Raw genomic sequence first — 23,281 nt, 5'->3', positions numbered from 1 at the left:
AAGTCTCTGTATTAATAGCTGTCAGCTAAGGACCTCTTTCAGCTCCTTAAGTCCCCCTGTGTTCCTTCTCACATGACCCTTCCTTCTTCAAACCACAAGTCCAGTCCTTATGCGTCAAATCTTTTTCACTTCCCTTTCTGCCATCAATAGGAGAAAACTCTCTGCTTTTGAAGGGTGCCTGCTTAGATTAGGCTTACCTGGATAATCTCCCTTTTCATGATATAAACACAGGAATGGCACCAGGGATCAAAAGTCATAGAGACAATCTTAAAATTCTGCGTACCACAGGCGCTCAGAAAATACTCGACAAACCATGCACAAATTGACTGTGTACACAAGCTAGATAACTAAACGTTATATATAATTAAAATTATTTTTTTCCTTTCAGGACAATTCTACTCTTTTTGAAACTTACGATGTTGAACTCATTAAAAAAGATGGACAAAGTCTTGGAATTAGAATTGTTGGTTATGTTGGAACCGCTCAGACAGGTAAATGAATCATTTCTATTTTACATTTGGAAATAATTGTAAAGGATGTTAAGGTTTCTAGAGAGTAAAATTAAATATCTGCAGATTTTAATTTAAACATTGAACAATAAAACCATGAATCTGTAATAGCAACCAATTCCAAAAAATGATTAGAGAATCACAGTTTTATCTCAGTAGTTTTATAGCTGGCTCAATAGTCATTAACAAAAGAATTTAATTTATCCAACATAGTGTATAACATTTGAATTGTACCTCCTCTTGTTTCTAAGATAGATATATTTTGAATATTGAGACTGTTGCATATTATGACATTTTACATGTGATAAAGTAAAATGATTACTGTGTATATTTCATATTGTGAATGTCAAAAAAGTATTATTATTATGTTTAATTATCAAAAGAAGATAAAACAAATGCTTTAATTAGAATTATTTTTCTTTCATATAAAGGGAATACATTGTAAGAATAAATGCATGGCCCAAGTATCTCTGAATAATACTCCCTGAACTCCAACATGCAAAGCTTTGGTAACTTTCACTGTAAGAGTTACTCTATTATGATAAGAAATCACTATCACTAGTAAGGAAAAATAAATCTTTTTCACAAATATTTGCTAGTAAGATGAAAAGTTAAAGTTATGAAATGTTCTAGTTTTTTAAAAATTGCAAGGTTACAGAGTTAATTTTTTTTAAGTTATTATTTTGCATATTTACAGCAGGTGGAAAGATTAAAAGTGCTAATATATTCAAAGTCCTGAATGAAATTCATGTCAGACCACCTTGTGCTATTTTAGCCTAATGAAATAACTGTTTTCCCTTTAGATTTTTCTAAGTGCCACCATTTTTAGGTTCAGAATTTAAATGAGTTCTAAAGAGCTAAGTATGGATTGTATAATAATGTTGCAAAAAAAAATGTACTGAGTAGCTCTTAATATGCTGTCTGGTTAGAAAAATCATAAACTTGTGGTTTATGAACCTTTATTACATTAAGTTTTCAAGTTGTAAACCTAGTGATATACATGCAGAGTAAAATGAAGTGAATGATAGATAACAGAAAATTTGATGTTTATGTTACTGAATAGGAAAAGAATCATTTTACTTCTTTACCCTCAAAAGAAGCTTTTGGGACTGGAGCAAGGGCTGGGGGAGCAGTGTTGAATCCAAACACTAGAACATTTTATAACTCAATATGCTTTTTAAACATGTAGTCTTTCAAAATAGTTTTCGCTTTATTCCATTCATTGGAACTTTTGAGCAGTTGCTTTGCTTAGTTTTAGAGGGAGTAGAAAAATGAATATAAGAAAAGTCTATTCAGGGAGATAAACATGTAAATAACTGTCAGTTGTTTGAGGATAAATGAAACGTATGTGTTATCAGAAATGCAAGCAAACTATCATCATAGAGCAGATGAAAGACTCATTATGACAGAGGGAAATGGAGAATTCACAAAGAAAGAGGCATTTGTACTAAGCATGGAAAAGGAGAAGGATTTAGATAGAAGGGTTGAGGTCGACAGGAATAAAAAATGAGAAAAGGGATAGAATATAGAAAATCCTTGGTGTTTTGGTGGAACATCATGAGTTGTGTGTCTGGACTTTTGTCTTATTGGAGCGGTAGTTGGAAGATGAAGTAAAACAAGAAGTTTGGGGCAAATTGTGGAGGTCCTTGAATGTGATTCTATGAAATTTACATTTTATCATGTAGGCTGTAGGAATCCATTGTTGTTTATATTCCTTCTACAGACAATATTTTAAGTTCATTTGAAATTGAGATAAAAATATAAAATCTTCCAGAGCTATGGTCTTTCTTTTTCTAACTTTTCTTCCAGCCCTTGCCCATAGGCATGCATACTTTTTATATAGTTGTAATTTTTATATACATTTTATGATATATATAGAAGCTAACATGAGCAGTGAACTAAATGTAGGAAGACCTGTTAGGGCCCTCTTGTCTTAGTGCTGCTGAGAAATGATGAAGGTTTATGGCAAGTCAGCAGTGAGAAGGGAGATGGACCAAGAGAAGAGAGTAAGACTTAACCTGAGCTCTCCTGAATTCCAGCTGATACTGGAATGCATTTCATCAAGGTTCCATTACTGATTATTTTTCCAAAAATAGGCATCAATCAAATCATTTCAAATTTGGGTCACTTGTTATGGTGACAGTTTGAAATAATCCATCAGTTTCTCTGCTTGCATTCAGAATAGTATTTATCAAGCCTTCAGTCAGCCCCTTTAGCTAATTAACCTCTTGATATGAATTTTGCAATCAAGGCCTAATTAGAGCTTTCTTCCTTTTTCCATATGTTTTGTGCACCGTAGGAGAAGCTTCAGGGATTTATGTGAAAAGTATAATACCTGGCAGCGCTGCATACCACAATGGTCAAATTCAAGTGAATGACCAAATAGTTGCTGTAAGTAACTGCCCTCTGTTTTAGAACTGAATCAAGTTGGGGGAAAAAGTTATCATTATTATAATATATATGCAATGGGAATGGCTTAATATAGTCTCATAATGTTTTTAAAAAATTAAGTTTGTTAGTGCAGTGAAATCTCATTAATTTGGACTCTCATGGTCCTAAATTTTTTTTAATTAAAAAGAAATTTTTTTAATTGAAATATAAGTTGATTTACAACATTGTGCCAATCTCTGCTGTACAGTAAAGTGACTCAGTTTTACATGTATATACCTTCATTTTTTAGTATTCTTTTCCATTATGGTTTATCCCAGGAGATTGGATATAGTTCCCTGTGCCATGCAGCAGGACCTTGTTGTTTGTCCATTCTAATTTTTTTTTTTTAACTGCCTGTGAAGAAAGGAGTCACTAATGATATTGGCAGGAAAAAAAATACTGTATACATATGTATATTATAATATACATACACATATATTTAAAAGATGCTCTAGCATTCTCTTATAAAACATTTCAAGCACCTCTTTGTGTTCTTTAAATTCATCAATTTTATATGCAATTAATAGGCCATTTACTAGAACTATTTATCTTTGTGAAAGTAGTTTTTCTATTAATAGTAATTTTGAGTATATACAAAATTGAGATATTTTTTGTTTTTGAGAATGCAATCATTGCCTTTTATTAATTCGGATTGTAATTGGTATTTCCTCCATTTAGTAGAAATTAGTTAAATTTTGCAGTTTATTTTCTTTTTCTTTTATAAATTTATTTTATTTTTGGCTCCATTGGGTCTTCGTTGCTGTGCACGGGCTTTTCTCTGGTTGCGGCGATCGGGGGCTACTGTTTGGCAGGTGGATTCTTAACCACTGCACCAGCAGGGAAGCCCTACAGTTTATTTTCATAATAATTTTGAAGCATGTATACACACACATTTAATTTATTGATTTATACAGAAACAAATGTTTGTTGGTATAATTTGAATGTTTGTCCTTCAGGTCCATCTAAGGAAGCACCTTTCATGACCCTTGGCTTTTCCGTTATTGGGCTTAGGAAATGTCTTGTGATTGGCAGTTTGGAGATGAGTGATAAAATTTTGGAGAAGATATTAGGGGGAAAGCTATAGCAGTGGTTTGGCTAGCTTGAAGAAGATTGAGCGAGGAGGCCTGTTGGTCATGATGGACTTAATAAGAATGTGTGATTGGACTTGACTGATATTAGCAAATACCTTTCTTGCATGTGCTTTTTCAGAATACTAGAAAACCTAATGGAGGGAGATCAGTTTCTTCTGGAAAATATCACATAATGATATATAGTAGAGGGGTGAAGTATTGGATGGCCTGTTCACTTTTAGTAATAATGGCTTCTAGTAATACGTCTTGAGAGCTCTGTATAACAACTGACCACCTTTTATGGCACTTTGAATTTTGAATAGCATCAGAGATTAAGACCCTCTACCTTTCTCAGGCTATAAGTTAAGTGTATGCCTTAGGAATACAAGTTTCAGTTTGCTTTCTAGTTTCTCAGAAAATTTGTCAGCATGTTTGACTACTAATTTTTCATCCTTATTCAAAAATACTTTCTTAGGTCTAATACAAATTATTTTGGGGATGAAATGAATTGCCTAACTTTATACTGCCTTGCCAGAATTAAAAGTGGTAGCTAACTTGGAACTTTTGTTTAATGTATCTTTTAATGTTTTAGGTCGATGGTGTGAATATTCAGGGTTTTGCCAACCAGGATGTTGTTGAAGTGTTAAGAAATGCAGGGCAAGTGGTACACCTAACCCTAGTTCGAAGGAAAACATCCTCATCTGCTTCTCCACATGAAGGGCCCTCTGACAGAGGTAATTAATTCCTCTGTCCCTCCGCCTACCTTGTCTGGGTTTGGAAGATCAACTCATTTACGGAAGTTGTTCTATAAGTCTGGGAAGGGAAAACTGCCCACCTTGTGAAAAGTAGCAGTGGAGAAGTGAAATCAATTCATTTATGCCTTGAAGAGTTTCCTTTGCCTATTGTAACGTGCCAGTCCAAATGTTAGAATGTGAACACTGACATGCATTAAGCTCTGAGAGCTCCTCTAAATGGAGATGGAAATCATTTTCCCAAAAACCTTCCAAATTTCATTTATTTCTTATATTTGAATAATAAAGCTTTGCCACATTTTGTTCCAGGGGCTCTCAGTTGTCTAATGCTTTGACGTTTTGCAAACTTCAGGTTTCATATTACCTCTAATGATGTATTTGATTCTAATATTTCTTGATTTACTTTGTGAACTATAGCAAGAGAAAATAAAATATGGATTTCTATTAAGGACACTTTTATTTATAAAATAATATTTGTTACTTTGATTATAAGAATAGTAAATTTTCATTATGGAACAAATGCAAAATTGTATGCATGACAATTTTTAATTCTCAACTTACAAATGTAGATAGATCAACAAAATTTGGCAATCATGGGAACACATTCAATTTAAAATGAATGACTGGGGCTTCCCTTGTGGCACAGTGGTTAAGAATCCGCCTGCCAATGCGGGAACATGGGTTTGAGCCCTGGTCCGGGAAGATCCCACATGCCACGGAGCGGCTGGGCCCGTGTGCCACAACTACTGAGCCTGCACTCTAGAGACCTTGAGCCGCAATTACTGATCCCATGTGCCACAACTACTGAGGCCCACGAACCTGGAGCCCGTGCTCCACAACAAGAGAAGCCACCTTAATGAGAGGCCGGCACACCGTGGTGAAGAGTAGCTCCTGCTTGCCGCAACTAAAAAGAAAGCCTGTGCACAGCAACGAGGACCCAACACAGCCAAAAATAAATAAATAAATTTATTAAAAAAAAAAAAAGAATGACTGGCAGGTCTGGGGCCCCGCCCCTTACACTTCTCAGGACTGACCTTCTGGCAGCTGGGCTGCACGCTGAGCCAACATTGACAGGTCCTCGTGATGTGGCCGGACGTGCCCCCTCTCGTGAAATCATGGTGGCATACTGGCGACAAGCTGGACTCAGCTACATCCGATACTCCCAGATCTGTACAAAAGCAGTGAGGGATGCATTGAAGACAGGATTCAAAGCAAATGCCAAGAAGACTTCTGGCAGCAGCATAAAAATTGTGAAAGCGTAAAAGGAATAATTTACTCTGACTACAGCTTGAAATGTTGCATGTTCAAGGTGAAGATGTGTGGGCACGTGTTATGGCAGATTGGAAACGATCTCCCTTCATGGAAAGAAAAAAAACCTGTCTTGTTCATAGATTGACAATGCCAATAAATTAAAGTATGGTTCAAAAAAAATAAAATGAATGACTAATTTTATAACTAGTGGGTAAGAAATAATTCCATTAGAATTTGTCAAACGTTGAGTACCTAGTTTTTCCCCTCCTCTGAAGATATAATGAGCCTAGAAATGTTTGCTTTCAACTGATATTAAATTGTATTTACATTGGAACTTTTTAAATTTTATTTTTCATTTATTTATTTGGTTGCACAGGGTCTTAGTTGTGGCAGGTGGGCTCCTCAGTTGCAGCTTGTGGGCTCCTTAGTTACGGCTCATCAGTTCCTTAGTTGTGGTATGCGAACTCTTAGTCACGGCATTCATGTGGGATCTAGTTCCCCAACCAGGGATCAAACCTGGGCCCCCTGCATTGGGAGCACGGAGTCTTAACAACCTCGCCACCAGGGAAGTCCCTATGTTGGAACTTTTTAAGTTTTATGTGGTAGTGGAAATTCTGCTGCTGAAAGATAGATGCCCTGTCAACTGCATTGTGTGTATGAAATTTAAAATTGCCTAAATAGTACAGAATGTACAAATGCTGTATTGACCTTAAAGATTTACATAAATATTTATACCATTATAATGGTTTTTAGTAGCTGTGATAGAGCCTTTGGCTTTAGTCTGCTGTATCAGATGAACTATGTCATCTGCGAATTAACAATTCTTTACTGAGCGTGCCTACATTTTAAATTTGTATTGGGATAGGTTTTGACTCTAGATCTGCACTTCTTCCATGGTTTGGGTGTCCCTCCTGTGTGTTTCACTAGCACCCTTTGAAGAGCACTCTACTGTAGCATTTTTCACACCGTGTTGTAATCACCTGTTTTGTGTGTGGCCACTATAATGTAGGGGAGTGGTTATGCCTGTGTCCCCTGCCCCATTGAACACATCTCTGTGTGCCTTCCTCCTAGTCAGCATTTAAGTTTGTTTTACTGAAACAAACTGCTTGGCTTCTAGCTCTTGTGCAGTACCTTCCTCTGCCATTCAAAATCTTACTGTCTTTTTCTCCTCTAAACTCTTATTTGCATACCTTGTATATACTTATTTGTGTACCAATTTGTATACTACTTGTAGCGTACAACCAATCATGTATTGCTTTGTACTCTGCACACTGTTTAGTGTGTAACTCTTCTCCCCAAGCTACATTAGCAGCTTCTGGCTGGCATTTGTCTTGCTGGCACTGGGCTGTGCATTTAGTTTGTATCAAGAGATTAATGTTCTAAAAAATCCTGTGTGGTTTAAAATGTCATGTGAAGATCATAGGAACTGGTTATATTTTTAAACTTTTTATTATAAAATTTTTTGAACATACAGAAAAATTGAAAACTAATGTAACAGATACCCAAAAACCCACCATTTAGATTCAGCAGTTAACATTTTGCCATGTTTGCATCATCTGTTTACCTTTCTCTGAACCATTTAAGAGTGAGTAGTAGATATCATGACAATTTAGCCCTACATCAGTTGTAGCTTCTAAAAATAGTCATGATATCATTATCACACCAAAGAAAATTAATAGTAAGTCCCTAATATCAAATACCCAACACATACTTAAATTTTCCCAATTGCTCCCAAATGTCTTTTGTAGCTCCTTTTTCCACTTCCCTTTCTTCCCCTCGAAAGCCTCATAAAATCAAGATCATTGATTTTTATGCATTGAGCCTATTGCATTGTATTATGCTTCTTTGGTTTCTTAATCTAGAAGAATCCCTTGCCCCTGCCTCCATAGCATAGACTTTTTGAAGGGATTTGGCCATTTGTCACTAGAATGGTACATTCAGAATTTGATTGTTTCCTGTGGTGTCATTTGACTTGTTCCTCTATCCCCTATGTTTCTTGTGAGCTAGGAGCTAGAGCCTTAAATTCAGGTTCAGTATTTTTTTTTTTTTTTTTTTTGTGGTACGCGGGCCTCTCACTGCTGTGGCCTCTCCTGTTGCGGACCACAGGCTCCGGACGCGCAGGCCCAGCGGCCACGGCTCACGGGCCCAGCCACTCCGCTGCATGTGGGATCTTCCCAGACCGGGGCACGAACCCGTGTCCCCTGCATCAGTAGGCGGACTCTCAACCACTGCGCCACCAGGGAAGCCCAAGTTCAATATTTTTGATAAGAATACTTTATAAGTTACATGTGGTTATTTAAAAAAAACGTAAAATGATTCTTGTTCAACCTTTCTTGTGTTTAAGAGATACATAATGACTGGCATGCTTGAGATTGAACGCTTACTTAACTCAATTTAGCTAAGGAAGGAAACTGCAACCAGGAGAATACTCTTCCCTTTCCTTCCCATTCACAAGGTTACTTATGTAGAGTTGTTTGTGAAACTCATGATGATGTCATGCCAGAACCTAGGACTGCCCAGAGCAACGGAACCGGCTTCTTCTGCATATCTTGCTCCCTGCCCACCACAGCAGCAGGAACATATGGCCCCCAGTGTTCTCCTCCTTCCCCCCACCCCCCAAGGCTATATTGAAAAGCATCTCCTCCTGCTTTGTCATTGACTTTACCTTGCTTTTCTCTTCCCATTGCCTAGTTCCTTATTCTTTTCAATAATACTACAAGTGTATTTTTTAATGAATTGAGTGGTTATCACAAGTGGCATTTTAACTAAAGGAATCATATGTGTAAGTTACCTGAAAAGTTTATAAGGAGGTTGTGAAATGGGACAATAGAGTGGAATAAGCTTACTTAAATATGGCCTTCATCTGATAGTGATTCAAATTAACAATTCTTATTTTAGGAACTGTGGTAGAACCACCAAAAACACCAGCCCTCTTTCTGACTGGAGCAGTGGAAAAGGAAACTAATTTCAGTGAAGATGAGGAAACTGAAGGAAGAATGGATAATCTAAAAAATGGCAATATACAAACCTCAGAAAAATTGGGTAGGCACGAAGCATTCAATTCAAAGCTTTCTCTCTTTATAGTTAATATAATATGAGGAATTTTAGAGGCATTTTTAGAGATATAAAATAAGATATTCTTAATATCAACATCTTAACACTTGTGGCAGTTGAGAATCGAGCATACTGTGGTTTAATCATTGTTTAATTATGTTGATTTTTTTTTTTTTTTTGCGGTACACGGGCCTCTCACTGTTGTGGCCTCTCCTATTGCGGAGCACAGGCTCCGGACGTACAGGCTTAGTGGCCATGGCTCACGGGCCCAGCCGCTCCGCGGCATGTGGGATCCTCCCGGACTGGGGCACGAACCCATGTCCCCTGCATTGGCAGGTGGACTCTCAACCACTGCACCACCAGGGAAGCCCAATTATGTTGATTTTGAATACATTTTATTAGTGTGATAACTTTTAATCTTGTCGGCATTTTTAATTACTGCATACTTTAGCTTGTATTATTATCATCGATATAGCTATAGATATACAGCTGTCTGTAAACATATAGCAGTATTTCCTTTTCACCATTACAATAATGTATACATTTTTATATATTTTATCAAATTTCCAGGTTGCTATATATTTATTGTTTAATTTTCTTTTTAATTGATGTGCAGCTTTGTCCTTGTGCTTTGTTCTTTGATACCTTGTCTACTCTAGTTGACTGTATTCTGTAAGCATGTTGAGTAACAGTCTCACACAGTTTCCTATACAAAGGCACTCAGGGAAGCCTTGCCAGTTGGATGAAATGGACTAAAACTTCATCCATGTCCACGTTGGCTTTTGGCTTTGATTGCCTTCTCTTGGGAAAGAATGGCCTGAAGGAAGGAGTAAACCCCTCATTCAAGTTTTAAAATTTCCTATAGTTTGGAAATTTAACTTGTTCTTTTTGACCCAAGTAGATTGCAGTTAATTTTTGCTCTTTAAATTCATGTGAACCCAGAGAGATGTACAATGAACTATCAGGTGAAAATCAAATACATTCTAAAGTTAGAAATATTTTTAGAAATATCTGCTCTTTTTGGATCAACCTCACTACCTTTTTTTTTTTTTTTTCCCATGAGTATATATAATTTCAGCTAGAGAGTTAGACCAAATTCTTCCAACTGTTACGAAGTTAACTCTCTTTTTGCTGTAGGGGCAGAACTGTTTTCCCTTCTTCTCGTCTAGTTCTTTTGGCTGGTCTAATGATTAAATCGACATAAGACAGATTAACACAGGAGAAAAACTAATTTCCTATGTGTAAGAGTCCCATAAAAATATGAGCCCCAAGGGCAAGTTGGGCAATTGAAGCTTCTGTGCTATCCTGAGTTAAGGAATGGGATAGGGGCCTGGGCCTTCCAAGGGGAGGAGAGTAATTTACAGGATGATAAGAAGAGCAGATGTTTGGTAATTAGAAATTTGCCCAGCCATGCAGATAGGCCTTTCAAATAAAAAAGTTATCTCTGGTAATAACTGTCTTTCTGGTACAGGTTCCCTATCTAAATTCTTTTAGGTAGTTAAGGGAGAGGTGAAAGTTTTTCCTGAGTCTGCTCCGTCTTGATTGCCTTCAGCTGAAAATAATCCACATGCCAAAGTGGCAATATTTGGGGGTGGCATATTCTGCTCCCCTTCATTGCCGTTGGAATAGTCGTTTCAGAGCATCATAATATTCATTTTTGTGTGTGATCATTTTGTGTAGCCAAGGATTTATTGAGCTGCTTAAAATAAATCTCTTTCCTCTGGTACTTAGGCCTTTGTGCTGTGCTTTAAAACTCATGACTGTGATTTCATTGTATGACTGAAAGGTAAAAATATAGTCAAAAGAATTGTAGGTGAAATATCGACATTATTTTATACGTGTATAAAATATCTTTAAATATCATGTTTTTAAGCTTACAGTTCAACCAATACATTGCAAATTTTATTCAAATTAGCCTACCACATAGGAAACTGCTGCCTGTAAGAAATTTAATAGAACTCTTAATGTGATTTCTTACGGAAATGTTAACAGAGTAGGAACAAAGGTGCAGAGCCTACCTGAATGATATTTTGTTTTTAATAGGATCTTCAGTTAGTTATCCTCGAAATGTAATCTAGCATATCAGTTAACATAGTTACTTTATGGATATGCTTTTGTAAATCTAGTAATTTTAAGTCCTTTAGTGTTCATTAGTCTTAGTCTCTGATTTTTGAGGTTAGCCTGTTTTACTTAATGATTTGTATTCTGTAATTAAGCATGATATGCATCCGAGATTAGATGTCTGCTGAAGGCTTGAAAAAACTGATATTGCAAGTTATGTTTGATTTTAGGCAGATGGTTATATCAGTTGTGTTTTGTGACTTGTCCAATCTTGTGACAAAACTGAGTTTTTCTTAAAAAAGGTGGAGGTTTGTTTATTTTCTGCTGCTACTGTGGATCTAAATTGAAATTACAGTTTTAGTACTTTGATTTTTGTCTATTAGGCATCATTCAGACTACAGACTTCTGGCTAAGATCATACGGAGGACAGGCAGGATACTTAAAATCTGTCTGCGCTCTTTAAAATCATCTGACCCATGCAAAAAAGGCAATATTACCCTTAAGTAAGAAAGTTATAAAGATATGACAGGGCTTCCCTGGTGGCGCAGTGGTTGAGGGTCCGCCTGCCGATGCAGGGGACGCGAGTTTGTGACCTGGTCGGGGAAGATCCCACGTGCCGCGGAGCGGCTGGGCCCGTGAGCCATGGCCGCTGAGCCTGTGCGTCCGGAGGCTGTGCTCTGCAACGGGAAAGGCCACAGCAGTGAGAGGCCCTCGTACCGCAAAAAGTAAAAAAAAAAAAAAAAAAAAAGATAACCACGTAGCCACAAAAGACCCAAGTAAAACAAAATTTCTATTGTATTAAAGCTCATGCAACTCACTGGTTGAATTAAACCAGAAAAGCTTTTATATCTGCCCAAGTGAAAATTTGATTGGGTCATGTTGATATGCCTTGTTTATAGTAAAGATATTTTGATAAGTTTTTACTTTTCCTGTGGGTGAGTGGAAGGTACTACTCTGAAGTGATTAACATTCACCTTAAATCCTTGTTTGTCCTAACATAGCATAAACCAAAGCCAGATGCATTTTACTTGTAAGCCACAGGATGTTTGTATACAAACTATATAATTCAAATTTCATTTATAACTCATCATTTCCTCTTCCCTTTAAAATATTCCTTAACAGCAAAAGCCCCATCATAATTTGGTCACAGACCAAATTTACATTTTACATTAGTAAAATGTAAAATTTTACATTCTACATTAGTCTTACAAGTCACCTCTGATTTACTTTACCTAATAGACCTAAGTTAATGCACTTTCCTTTTTATTTATTTCCCTTTTACTTACTGAAGCTGTGCTGTTATGGAAGAATTTAGTAGTTTAGTGTGTTTAGCTCACAGTAGTTTCAATGTTTTGTTTATTGATTTTTTTAATCCAGAAGGAGTCCCAGCCTCTTTAGAAAATGAGCTGAAATCCAGATGGGAAAACCTACTGGGCCCTGATTATGAAGTAATGGTATGTTAAAATCTTTTAATAAAAAACACTCATGTCTCATCTCATGTCAATGAAATGTAGCTCTGAATGCTACAATTGAAAGAAATGGGAGAGTCGAAGAATAGCCGGTCCGGCCTTTATTTTTTCCTCCTGTGTTTCTTCCGTACTGGATCAATTAATTGATTTTTTTTTTTTTTTCATTTTAAGCTGCAAGGACAGTTAAGGACTGCAGATAAGTTTCAGTTACAATTAGCAGACACTCAGTTCATGTGGAAACAATTTAAGTCAACAATAGGCAGAAAAATGTTAGGAGAGAAAGGACTTGCCTTTAAATTTATAACCTGTATCAGCTGCTTAAAATTGCTGGCATTTTTATGATTGCTTTTATGATCTGTTTGTTTTATTATACACTGAAAGGGCTGTGGATATTAGTCCTGTGTTTCACGAAGAATCTTACAGTTTTATGAGAAAAATGAAAGAATGCTTATCAAATGTATTTGGGAGGACAGGAAGTAATTTAGGTTAGGTATAAGTTTATATGCCAGTGGTCCATTAGGCTTCCTTTCACCTGTTATTAGATTCACTGAGTAAGGGATTGATTACATTTCCCCATATGAATCCACATGAAAACAGAAAGCTGCACTTAGAAAAGCCTCTACAGTGTTCACTAAATGTGTTAGTAATAAAGTATTCTATTAAATTTCTTTTGTCTTTCACGTTTTCTTACATATGTTTGTCATTAGTACTTGTTGGCTGGTTGGAGATTTTTTTTTTTCTCTTCTAGCCACTATCTATTGTTAGACATTTTCCAGTGTCATTAAGATGAGTCAAAACAGTGCATACTTCCTCTTCTTACTTGTTTTGTACTTGCATGTCGGTCCTCATGAACTGCTGCTTCTTTACTTCATAGATTTCAAAGCTGTTTTTTCATCAGGTTATCACCTAGCAAGTGACCTTTTCTGCTATCCTGAGTGGTTGATATTTAAAGTAGCTTGGTGTACCAGTATTTTTAAATGGTCAGTTTTGCGATGATCTCTTTTCGGTTAAAAATTTATCCTCTTTATAACCACCTTTCCAAATTTTATTTATCATGTGGTGAGGTCATAACAGAGGGGCTAGAAAGAGGAGACAGAATTTGAAGTTGGAAATTTAAAGTGACAGTTTATTCATTAAGAGTTGTAACATGTTCTGAGGGACGAGGCGATAAAAGGAGAAGCCAGGCAAGACGGATGAATGAATGCATACATGCAAATATGCGTATATACATTCATGCATGTGCTCCAGTGTTTCTTACTTTATTTTCTTCCAGAATCTACTTATCTGAAGTGCAGTACTTTTAGAAGCCTTAGTTGGACCACGGTTTAACTTATCCCCTCCCTCCAGATGCACCATATTCTATTAACAACTTACAGATGCAAATCATCAGTGCAGTATTTTGCTTGCACGGAATTCACTTCTGTGGGTGTCCACCATTGAAGCTCAGAACAATAGTTTTAGGCCAGGATTAAAAGCTTTCAGTATTCCACGATCTTTCCACCAGTCCAGGTCTTTTGTTTGTGTCCTTGCCAGCTCTTTCTCCTAGGGAAATGGTTTGAGCTTGCTGTAGAAAGTCAGATGCTTCAGTTTTTCCAAACTTCTCTGATTTTTCTGACCTTGAAAAGTTTGTTTCAAGGTCTGGGTTTAGAAGTAAAAATGACCATACTCTTGGTTTTGTCAAAAGAATAAAATTTTTATGGCTTTAATACAATGGAGGATTATATTAAAATTTTAGGGGCTATGGATTTTTAAAAATAGTACATGTATTTGTCCATCACCTTCTAGTTCAACTTTTGCATAATTTATGAAAAAAGATTGCTGTGGAGAACAATAACAACACAAAAGCGAATATACTCTGAAATTTTACATTATGTGTTCTGGATTTCAGAAACGTGGAAAAGACTTTAGATGGAGTTATCAACGTATAGGTTTTATACAGATTTTTTTCAGAAAGCCTAGGAAGAAATAAAGTTATGCTTTTACAAATATTGGAAATATTCTTTCTTGTGAATTTAGATTGCTACTTTGGACACACAGATTGCAGACGATGCTGAGTTACAGAAATATTCAAAGGTAAGCATTATTTTTTATTTTTTATAAATTTATTTATTTATTTTTGGCTGCGTTGGGTCTTTGTTGCTGCGCGCGGGCTTCTCTAGTTGCAGCGAGTGGGGGCTAGTCTTCCTTGTGCTGCGCATGCTTCTGATTGCGGTGGCTTTTCTTGCTGTGGAGCACGGGCTCTAGGCGCACGGGCTTCAGTCGTTGTGGCACCTGAGCTCAGTAGTTGTAGCTCATGGGCTCTAGAGAACAGGCTCAGTAGTTGTGGCACATGGGCTTAGTTGCTCTGAAGCACGTGGTATCTTCCCGGACCAGGGCCCCAAGCCGTGTCCCCTGCATTGGCAGGCGGATCCTTAACCACTGCGCCACCAGGGAAGTCCCTGTTTTTTAAACTGTTGCCAGTTTTTTGTTGTTTGAAGAACTTTCTCTAAGTTCTTGTCAAAGAAGCTAGATTAGTGCTATGATCTAAAGTTTTCAGAATTTAGTTTTAGAGGTTTTCTGGAAATGTAGTAGTTTCTGACTGTTATGAAACGTGATGGTTAGATATGCCTGGGAAGAGCGTGGGCCACTTCCAGAAGCCAAAATCCCTGGTGTGACTGCTTTGCCAACCTTAAAGGTAGTATGCAGAGCGGCCTTGTGCAGAGCATGTTAACTTTTCAGATATTGTAAGTCCTTTTAAAATGTTTCCTAAAATTCAAGACCATGATATAGACTTAAAAAAAAAAATCTTCCCGGTCCAGATGTTTAAGAACAAAAAAGTGGCTTATCTTTTGAGATAGGCAATGCTTTTTCTTGGACTTAAAAAATTTTGTATTGAGACCTTTATTTCTAATGGCAAAATGCCAGAAGGTAACTTTTACAGTTTTTCCTAACATTTTTAGTGACCTCTCACTGCAAATTAATTTCATAGTCCCCACTCTGGATAATCAAAGGCCAGGGTAATTGAAACTTAGAGAAGCCTTCCAGGTGGCTTTCTCAATAAATAATGAGAAAGGAAAGGTTTTCGTGTCCGAATAGTTTCAGAAATTATACCGTAATCCCACCTGAGGTATATGAGCTAAGCCCAGCTTAAACTGTCATATGCAGTATTCAGAATGAGTTTTCTGTGTCCCATGTGGGTTTGGTAAGAAGTCCTCTCTTTAGATAGTTCTACCATTTCCTTCTTTGGGTATTTGTGATGAATATTTTCCTTCTAAAATTTTATGTTACATGTGCTGTTATTTTTAGGTTGGAATTTTCACAGCCGATGCTGTGGGGAGTATTTCTTTCCTTGTAAGCTAGCCTGCATTTGGAGTCACTTCCTTGCTGGGCTGTGTGGGCCAACTGACCAGGCTTTCCTCAGATGTGCAATATGAAGGAACACGCACAGCTTGTACTTAAAACTATTTACAATATCATATTTAGGTTAGATTAGTCACTGATTACTAATTCCATCTAAATTTGTTGAGAGGAGTTTAATTCAAAATAAGAGTAAGAAATATAAATCCCTCATCAAACTTCACATGTTATTAATTACCGCAGTATAGTTTACTGGTGACATGGACTCTGGCGTCAAACTGCCTGGGTTCAGATTCTGGCTTATCCATTTACTAGCTTGTAAAATTATCTAGACTCTATGTTTCAGTTTTGTTGTTTGTAAAAGGAAGATATTAATAGATTAGTACCTATCTCATGGGTTGTATAGGAATTAAATTTAATGTGCCTAGAGTAGTTGCAAGCACATAGGATATTGTTAATATTTTTACTGTCATTCATAAAAATCAATGATGCTTTTCCTGAAAATTGTTCTTTAATTTACGCTAAACTCTTAGATAGTAGATATTTTCTATTTACCAGTCTTCCACTTAACTGAATTTCCTGTGCCTAATCTGCCCGTCTATTGAGTCCTTAATTTTAGTTGTTATATTTTTCTATTCTAGAATTTATTTTATCCCTTTTTAGATCGTAATTCTTTTGGAGGAGTTCTCAATTTTAAAAAATCTGTAGTTGCCATCTTTTTCTGTATTTCTTGAACATATTAATCATAGCTTATAAGGACTTAAAATAATTAATTCCAATATGTGGATCAACTTTAGATGTGTTTCTGTGATTTGATGTTTTTCTCTCGTTATAGTTATTTGGTTGTATATCTCGTCATGCCGTAATTTGACTGAATGTTCGATATTATGTACGCCAGCTACGAAAGGCGTCAGGTGATGTCATCTCCATCCAGAAGAGTCACTGTTTCTTCTAATAAGGAGATACTCTGTGTGTGTGTGTGGGGGGTACAGGTGGGTGATCATCTCTGAGGCGAGGCAGAGGTACCTTTCGGGTAAGGTTCAGACTCTCTTGTTGCCTTTGCTCCTAACACATGGCCTTCCAGGTATTCCAGTGAGTCTGCGGTGTTTACCAATCCCTTCTCCCTGGTGGGACCTGAACTCCAATTCTCCCTTAGTACTTTGGGACTGTAGAAATCTTTGCTTAGCTCTTCAGAGGTTTCCTGAGGAACTTTTAGCCTCCTTGCCCGTTAGAACTCCAGAGACGTCCTTGGAGGAAAACATGCCTTTGCTCAGGCTCAGTTCATCGTGCAGTTCAGCTTTAGTTGTCCTTACATGTTCAAAGCCGTAAGACCCTGTATCATCGATTCTATAATGAGAAAAAAGGATCATAACCCCACACGGTACATCTTAAAGAATGTCATTGTTTTTCTCCAGGCAGAACATGTTCTCTTTCACCTTCATCCCTAGTTCCTTGCCACCAGTCTAACTTTATCTTCTTCCTGATCAGCTTCTATGAATTATGTCTACTTGTACTCAGTTACACTGGTGTAATGATGTGGAAAGTCTTCGAGTCAAACAGACTTTCAGAACCACCTCACCAGTACATTCAACTGTTCATCCATTCATCAATTATTTATTGATATCTACTCAGTGCCAAGTCCTCTACTGGGTGCTGGGGTTTCAGAAGAGAACAGGAAAAAAAAAATCGCTGTCCTGTAGAACTGACATTTTAGTAGGGGGAGATACAAAATAAGTCATAATTTCTGTAGTACAGATGATGTGTGCCATGCAGGGAAAATGGATAAGGAATTCAGGAGAGAGTGTGGGTTTGCAATTTTAGATAGGTTGACCAGGAAAAGCCTCCTTAAGAAGGTAACATTTGAGGAAATACTTTAGGAGGTGAAATAAGCAGCCTAATTTTTCTTCTACATAATAGGAACAATAGTACCTATGTTGTAGAAGGTTAAATATAAATATATTTAATACATGCCCTAATTAATATAGCACAATGCCAACATGTAAGAACCGTTTGATAAATGGTGGTTTTGTTTCCCAGTTGTATACTTCTAGTACTTTTAGTCTCTGACCTTCTAAAGGCTCCTTTAAAAAAAGAAAAGCTATTTTAAAACATTTAATTGAAATTTTGTTGTAGCAAAAGTTTTTTTTTTAAATTTTTTGCACTAGAAGAGTCAGCCATAATTGCAGTATTCTCTTTTCATATTTAGTTGTTGCCTGTATATGTTTACATATCTGTAGTTGGTATACCCATTCTTTTGTGTAACATACATGTCAGAGGAGGGATGTATGCTTTTTCTATGTAAAATTATCACACTTATTTACTCTTTTTTTTTTTTGGCGGTACGCAGGCCTCTACTGTTGTGGCCTCTCCTGTTGCGGAGCACAGGCTCCGGACACGCAGGCTCAGCGGCCATGGCTCATGGGCCCAGCTGCTCTGTGGCCTGTGGGATCTTCCCGGACCGGGGCACGAACCCGTGTCCCCTGCATCAGCAGGCGGACTCTCAACCACTGCGCCACCAGGGAAGCCCCATATTTACTCTTTTGTACATTGATTTCTTAATTACAAATGTCCACAGATTGATTTGTTGTTGTGTTTTTTTGAGCCATGCTGTGCAGCTTGTGGGATCTTCGTTCCCCAACCAGGGATTGAACCCGGGTCATGGCAGTGAAAGTGCCGAGTCCTAACCACTGGACTGCACAGACTGATTATTTTGATGAACTATAATTTTTAAAAATCCTCTTAAAATTGGAAGTTTAGTTCTTAATTCAGTAGCTTCTAATTTCTCCCTACAATATGTAAAGAAGACTGGCCTGTCCAAACCCATTTCACACGTGAGGATGCTGAAGTTTGCATAGGTCGAATGAATCACCTTAAATTACACAACTGGATAGTAGCAGAGGCAGCTTGCAGATTAGAGAGCTTTCTTTCCTTCCTGAAATATTTACAGAGCTCCTACTCTACGCCAGACACTGCACTACCAACTGTGGGAAGCAAAATAGAAAAGGTCCTTGCTCTCCTAGAGTCTGGGTTCTGGGCTTTGGTCAGGGCATGATAATAAACAAGTAAAAAATAACCTGAGAAGATAGTTATAAACTGTAAAAAGTGATGCAAAGAAGTGCTTGTAAGAAGTGATGATGATTCAAGAAGCATAAACAGGGTGATGAGAATATAACTGGGGGGCACCTTAGAGAGAGAGCTGGGGAAAGCCTTTCCGAGTTTAGGCTTGAAGGATAAGAATGTGGTGAACGGCAGGTACAGGTGGAAAAGAGCTGTCCTGTGGGAGGAATGGAAGTTGTTTGTTCAGAGTGTCTCAGTCAAACTAAATGAAGAGTAGGATGTTGTTAGGTGAGGAAGACCAGGTGCTTACAGGGCCTCGAGATCCATGCTGGTAAGCCTGGGTTTTATTCTCAGTGCCACGTAATACTGGTGGAAGGTTCTAAGCAGGATAGTGTCATGCTCTGAGGTCAAGGATGTAGGGTTTTTGTTTGTTTGTTTGCCTTAAAATATTTATCTATTTGGTTGTGCCAGGTCTTAGCTGTGGCTTCTGGGCTCCTTGGTTGCGGCATGCATGTGGGATCTAGTTCCCTGACCAGGGATCAAACCCGGGCCCCCAGCATTGGGAGCGTGGAGTCTTAACCACTGCACTACCAGGGAAGTCCCAAGACTGTAGGTTTTTCCTCTGTCCCGACAGATTTCTGATTAGGAAAATCATGTTTCACAGCTATAGCTGGTGTTTCTAAGGGTTTAACTGTCTCTAGTTGGTCACTCCAGTTCCCACCTCATAGCTGCTTCTCTTGAAGAGATGCTGATTCAAGAAGCATCTTCCTATATGACAAGCCAGTGTTAATAGACAAGATTTCCTTTTGAGGTGGATGCAGTTGTACAGAAAGAGAGAGGTGAAAACAATTTACAGTGGTTTGAACATTAGCTGCACTGCTTCTAGGAAGCTGTTAATCATGACACAAGAAGTTTCCCCGCATCTGGGGAGACTTGCACTTTGAGGGGTGGCTTTCTTGGCAAGTGTTTACTATTAAGATAATCAAGACACTATGAGGGAGAAGCATTATGCTCATGCCAGTGACCTTTCTGCTGGCCGTCAACTGTAATATGAAGTGAGCATTAGTAAGATCTGTGGTGTGGGAAACAAAAGACCAGGGCCTGTTCTCTGGTTTTGACAAGACAGACTGACAAATTTCACTTTATTTCCTTCCTGAATTACATTCTCTGAGCCAAAGGGCATTAAGATGTGAGTTCGCCTCTCACTCTGTTTCAGCAAGTAGAATTGTGAAGGCAGTGGGATGTACTGGGCCCCCACTCAGCGACCAGGGTCAGTGCTTTGCGTTAAAGACATTTTCTCCTTTATTTCCCACAATAACCCTATTTGTCAGCAGCTACTTCCAACTCTCCATTTTTAATACGTGAAAACTGAGTGTCAGGTAGCTAAAGTGACTTGCCCAAGATCATACACAGCTAGTAAGTGACAAAATTTAGGAAGCAAATCAGTGTTATCTGACTCTTAAGTCTGTGCCATTCTTTATGTTTTTCCTTTTGAATAGATAATACATGGACAAGACACAAAATTTAAAAGTTACAAAAAGAAGTACTGCAAAAAATAAGTTTCCCTCCCACCCCAGTCCCTTTGTTCTCCTCCCCAGTGGCAACCAACCACAGTCACCAATTCTTCAGTGTATAATTTTATACTTTTCTGGTCTCTCTTTTGAGTGGAGAACATAAGATACAGAATCAAATAACTGTAGTGACAGTGGTTATCCACTAGGGCAGATGGCTTTTCAGAAATATCAGAGGAGCCTTTTCAAAATACACATGCCCTATTTTGTTCCTCCTGACTAATATTCTGATTCTGTAGGTTTGGGGTGAGGTTTCTAAAGGAAACTGTGATTGCTTCCTTGCCTCGCTTCATTGAGAATTACTGTTCTGGTATTGCTAACATGCCTTATATGTACAGTTGACCCTTGAACAACATGGGTTTGGACTGCATGGGTGCACTTATACACAGATTTTTTTCAGTAGTAGATACTACAGTACTACACCATCCTCAGATACGGAGGAACCTCAGATATGGAGGGCTGACTATAAGTTATACCCAGATTTTTGACTGTGGAGGGTCAGTGCCTCTAACCCTGAATTATAAATGGTCAACTGTATTCAAGGAAGGAGGGGTTCCTTCCTCAAGACAGATGAAGGAGGCTTATTGGGAGGATGAACTATATACTCTTATTGGAGAAATAAGAACAGTGGATATTCCAGGTGGAGGAAATACAATGAGGAAAGGTAGAGAAAGAGTCATAAGTGCAAAGTGTTAGGGTAGGTGTCAGAAGCTCAAGTAGGGATCTAAGGAGCTCTCAGGGAGCCGGCAGGGGAATCCTGGAAAGAGAAAGTCAGGGCTGCTGTCGCTGCCCACATCCTGGGGTCTCAGAGTTCTCTGTGACGAGTGTGGCTCACGTCACCTATCAAGCAAATCCCAAACCTCCTCAGTGTGACACCAGTCCCCCTACCTTCCCTGCTCAGAGTCACAGTGAAGCGGTGCCTAGCTCCAGAGGCCTGGCCAGGTTGGGGAATGGAGCTCTGGTCCAAAGGCTGTGCAGGGGTGTGATGGCTTGAACCTTAAGGTAGTTTATTCTGATTTCTGCCTGAAGGCTCTTTCATCAGCCACCTGCCAAAGATTGAGAATCGCACAAAGAAGACTGTCTCAGAGCCCCACGGAAAAGGACTGTACCAGGATGTTTCCTTAGCAATACCTGAAGATGCTTCTGTGTAGAAACAAGAGACCTGAAGTGATCTCAGAAGTTGTTATTATTTTTCATTTGTTGGAGATAATGCCCACCTTTGTGAATGAAGAGGATAGAATTTTAATGGGAAGAATGAGAAAATGAAAATGCTGTACTCAGAGAAACCTGAGGATTATGCAACAGGTTTGTAAAGTGCCTCTGCTTCAGTAATCCTTGCAGTGCTATACTTCTGTGATGATGCTAGAGGCTTCCGTCAGCTTCTCTTAAAGGACTGTTGTTACCATACCCAGCTCTCTCCATTCTTTTTCTCCTCATTCTCAGGTTGACTCCTAAAATTTGGGAACATCTCCCATGCCGTGTGGCTGTCAGGATCTTGGTGCTCCAGCCAGGTGTCAGGCCTGACCCTCTGAGGTGGGAGAGCTGAGTTCAGGACATTGCTCCACCAGAGACTTCCCAGCCTCACATAATACCAAATGGTGAAAGCTCACCCAGAGATCTCCATCTCAGTGCTAAGACCCAGCTCCTCTCAATGACCAGCAAGCCACAGTGCTGGACATGCTATGCCAAACAACTAGCAAGACAGGAACACAACCCCACCCATTAGCAGAGAGGCCGCCTAAAATCATAGTAAGTTCACAGACACTCCAAAACGCACCACTGGCTGCGGTCCTGCCCACCAGAAAGACAAGATCCAGCCTCATCCAGAACACAGGCACCAGTCCCCTCCACCAGGAAGCCTACACACCCAGTGAACCAACCTTACCACTGGGGGCAGACACCAAAAATAATAGGAACTATGAACCCGCAGCCTGTGAAAAGGAGACCCCAGATACAGTAACTCAAGCAAAATGAGAAGACAGAGAAACAAACAGCAGGTGAAGGAGCAAGGTAAAAACCCACCAGACCAAACAAATGAAGAGGAAATAGGCAGTCTACCTGAAAAAGAATTCAGAGTAATCATAGTAAAGATGATCCAAAATCTTGGAAATAGAATGGAGAAAATACAAGAAATGTTTAACGAGGACCTAGAAGAACTAAAGAGCAAACAAACAATGATGAACAACACAATAATGAAATTAAAAATTCTCTAGAAGGAATCAATAGCAGAATACCTGAGGCGGAAGAACAGATAAGTGACCTGGAAGATAAAATAGTGGAAATAACAACCGCAGAGCAGAGTAAAGAAAAAATAATGAAAAGAATTGAGAACCGTCTTAGAGAACTCAGGGACAACATTAAAAGCACCCACATTCGAACTATAGGAGTCCCAGAAGAAGAAGAGAAAACAAAAGGACTGAGAAAATATTTGAAGAGATTATAATTGAAAACTTCCCTAATATGGGAGAGGAAATAGTCAATCAAGTCCAGGAAGCTCAGAGAGTCCCATACAGGATAAATCCAAGGGGAAACACGCCAAGACACATATTAATCAAACTATCAAAAATTAAATACAAAGAAAACATATTAAAAGCAGCAAGGGAAAAGCAAAAAAATAACATACAAGGGAATCCCCATAAGGTTAACAGCTGATCTTTCAGCAGAAACTCTGCAAGCCAGAAGGGAGTGGCAGGACATATTTAAAGTGATGAAAGGGAAAAA

The 23,281-nt window shown here is 38.3% G+C and overlaps 1 protein-coding gene across 1 annotated transcript in view; it reads left to right on the top strand.

The window, feature by feature from the left end:
• PATJ (PATJ crumbs cell polarity complex component) overlaps positions 1–23,281 on the top strand; it is a 359,191-nt gene that overhangs the window by 44,082 nt on the left and 291,828 nt on the right. Inside the window, exons 9-14 of the mRNA XM_030870355.3 lie at positions 389–491; positions 2,809–2,900; positions 4,602–4,743; positions 8,911–9,054; positions 12,505–12,581; positions 14,613–14,669. Of these exons, the coding sequence (XP_030726215.2) occupies positions 389–491; positions 2,809–2,900; positions 4,602–4,743; positions 8,911–9,054; positions 12,505–12,581; positions 14,613–14,669 (615 nt within the window). The remainder of the gene's footprint in view (positions 1–388; positions 492–2,808; positions 2,901–4,601; positions 4,744–8,910; positions 9,055–12,504; positions 12,582–14,612; positions 14,670–23,281) is intronic.

Source organism: Globicephala melas, chromosome 1, assembly GCF_963455315.2.
Source record: "Globicephala melas chromosome 1, mGloMel1.2, whole genome shotgun sequence".
NCBI classification, from domain to species: domain Eukaryota; kingdom Metazoa; phylum Chordata; class Mammalia; order Artiodactyla; family Delphinidae; genus Globicephala; species Globicephala melas.
This window is presented reverse-complemented; position numbering and strand designations above follow the sequence as displayed.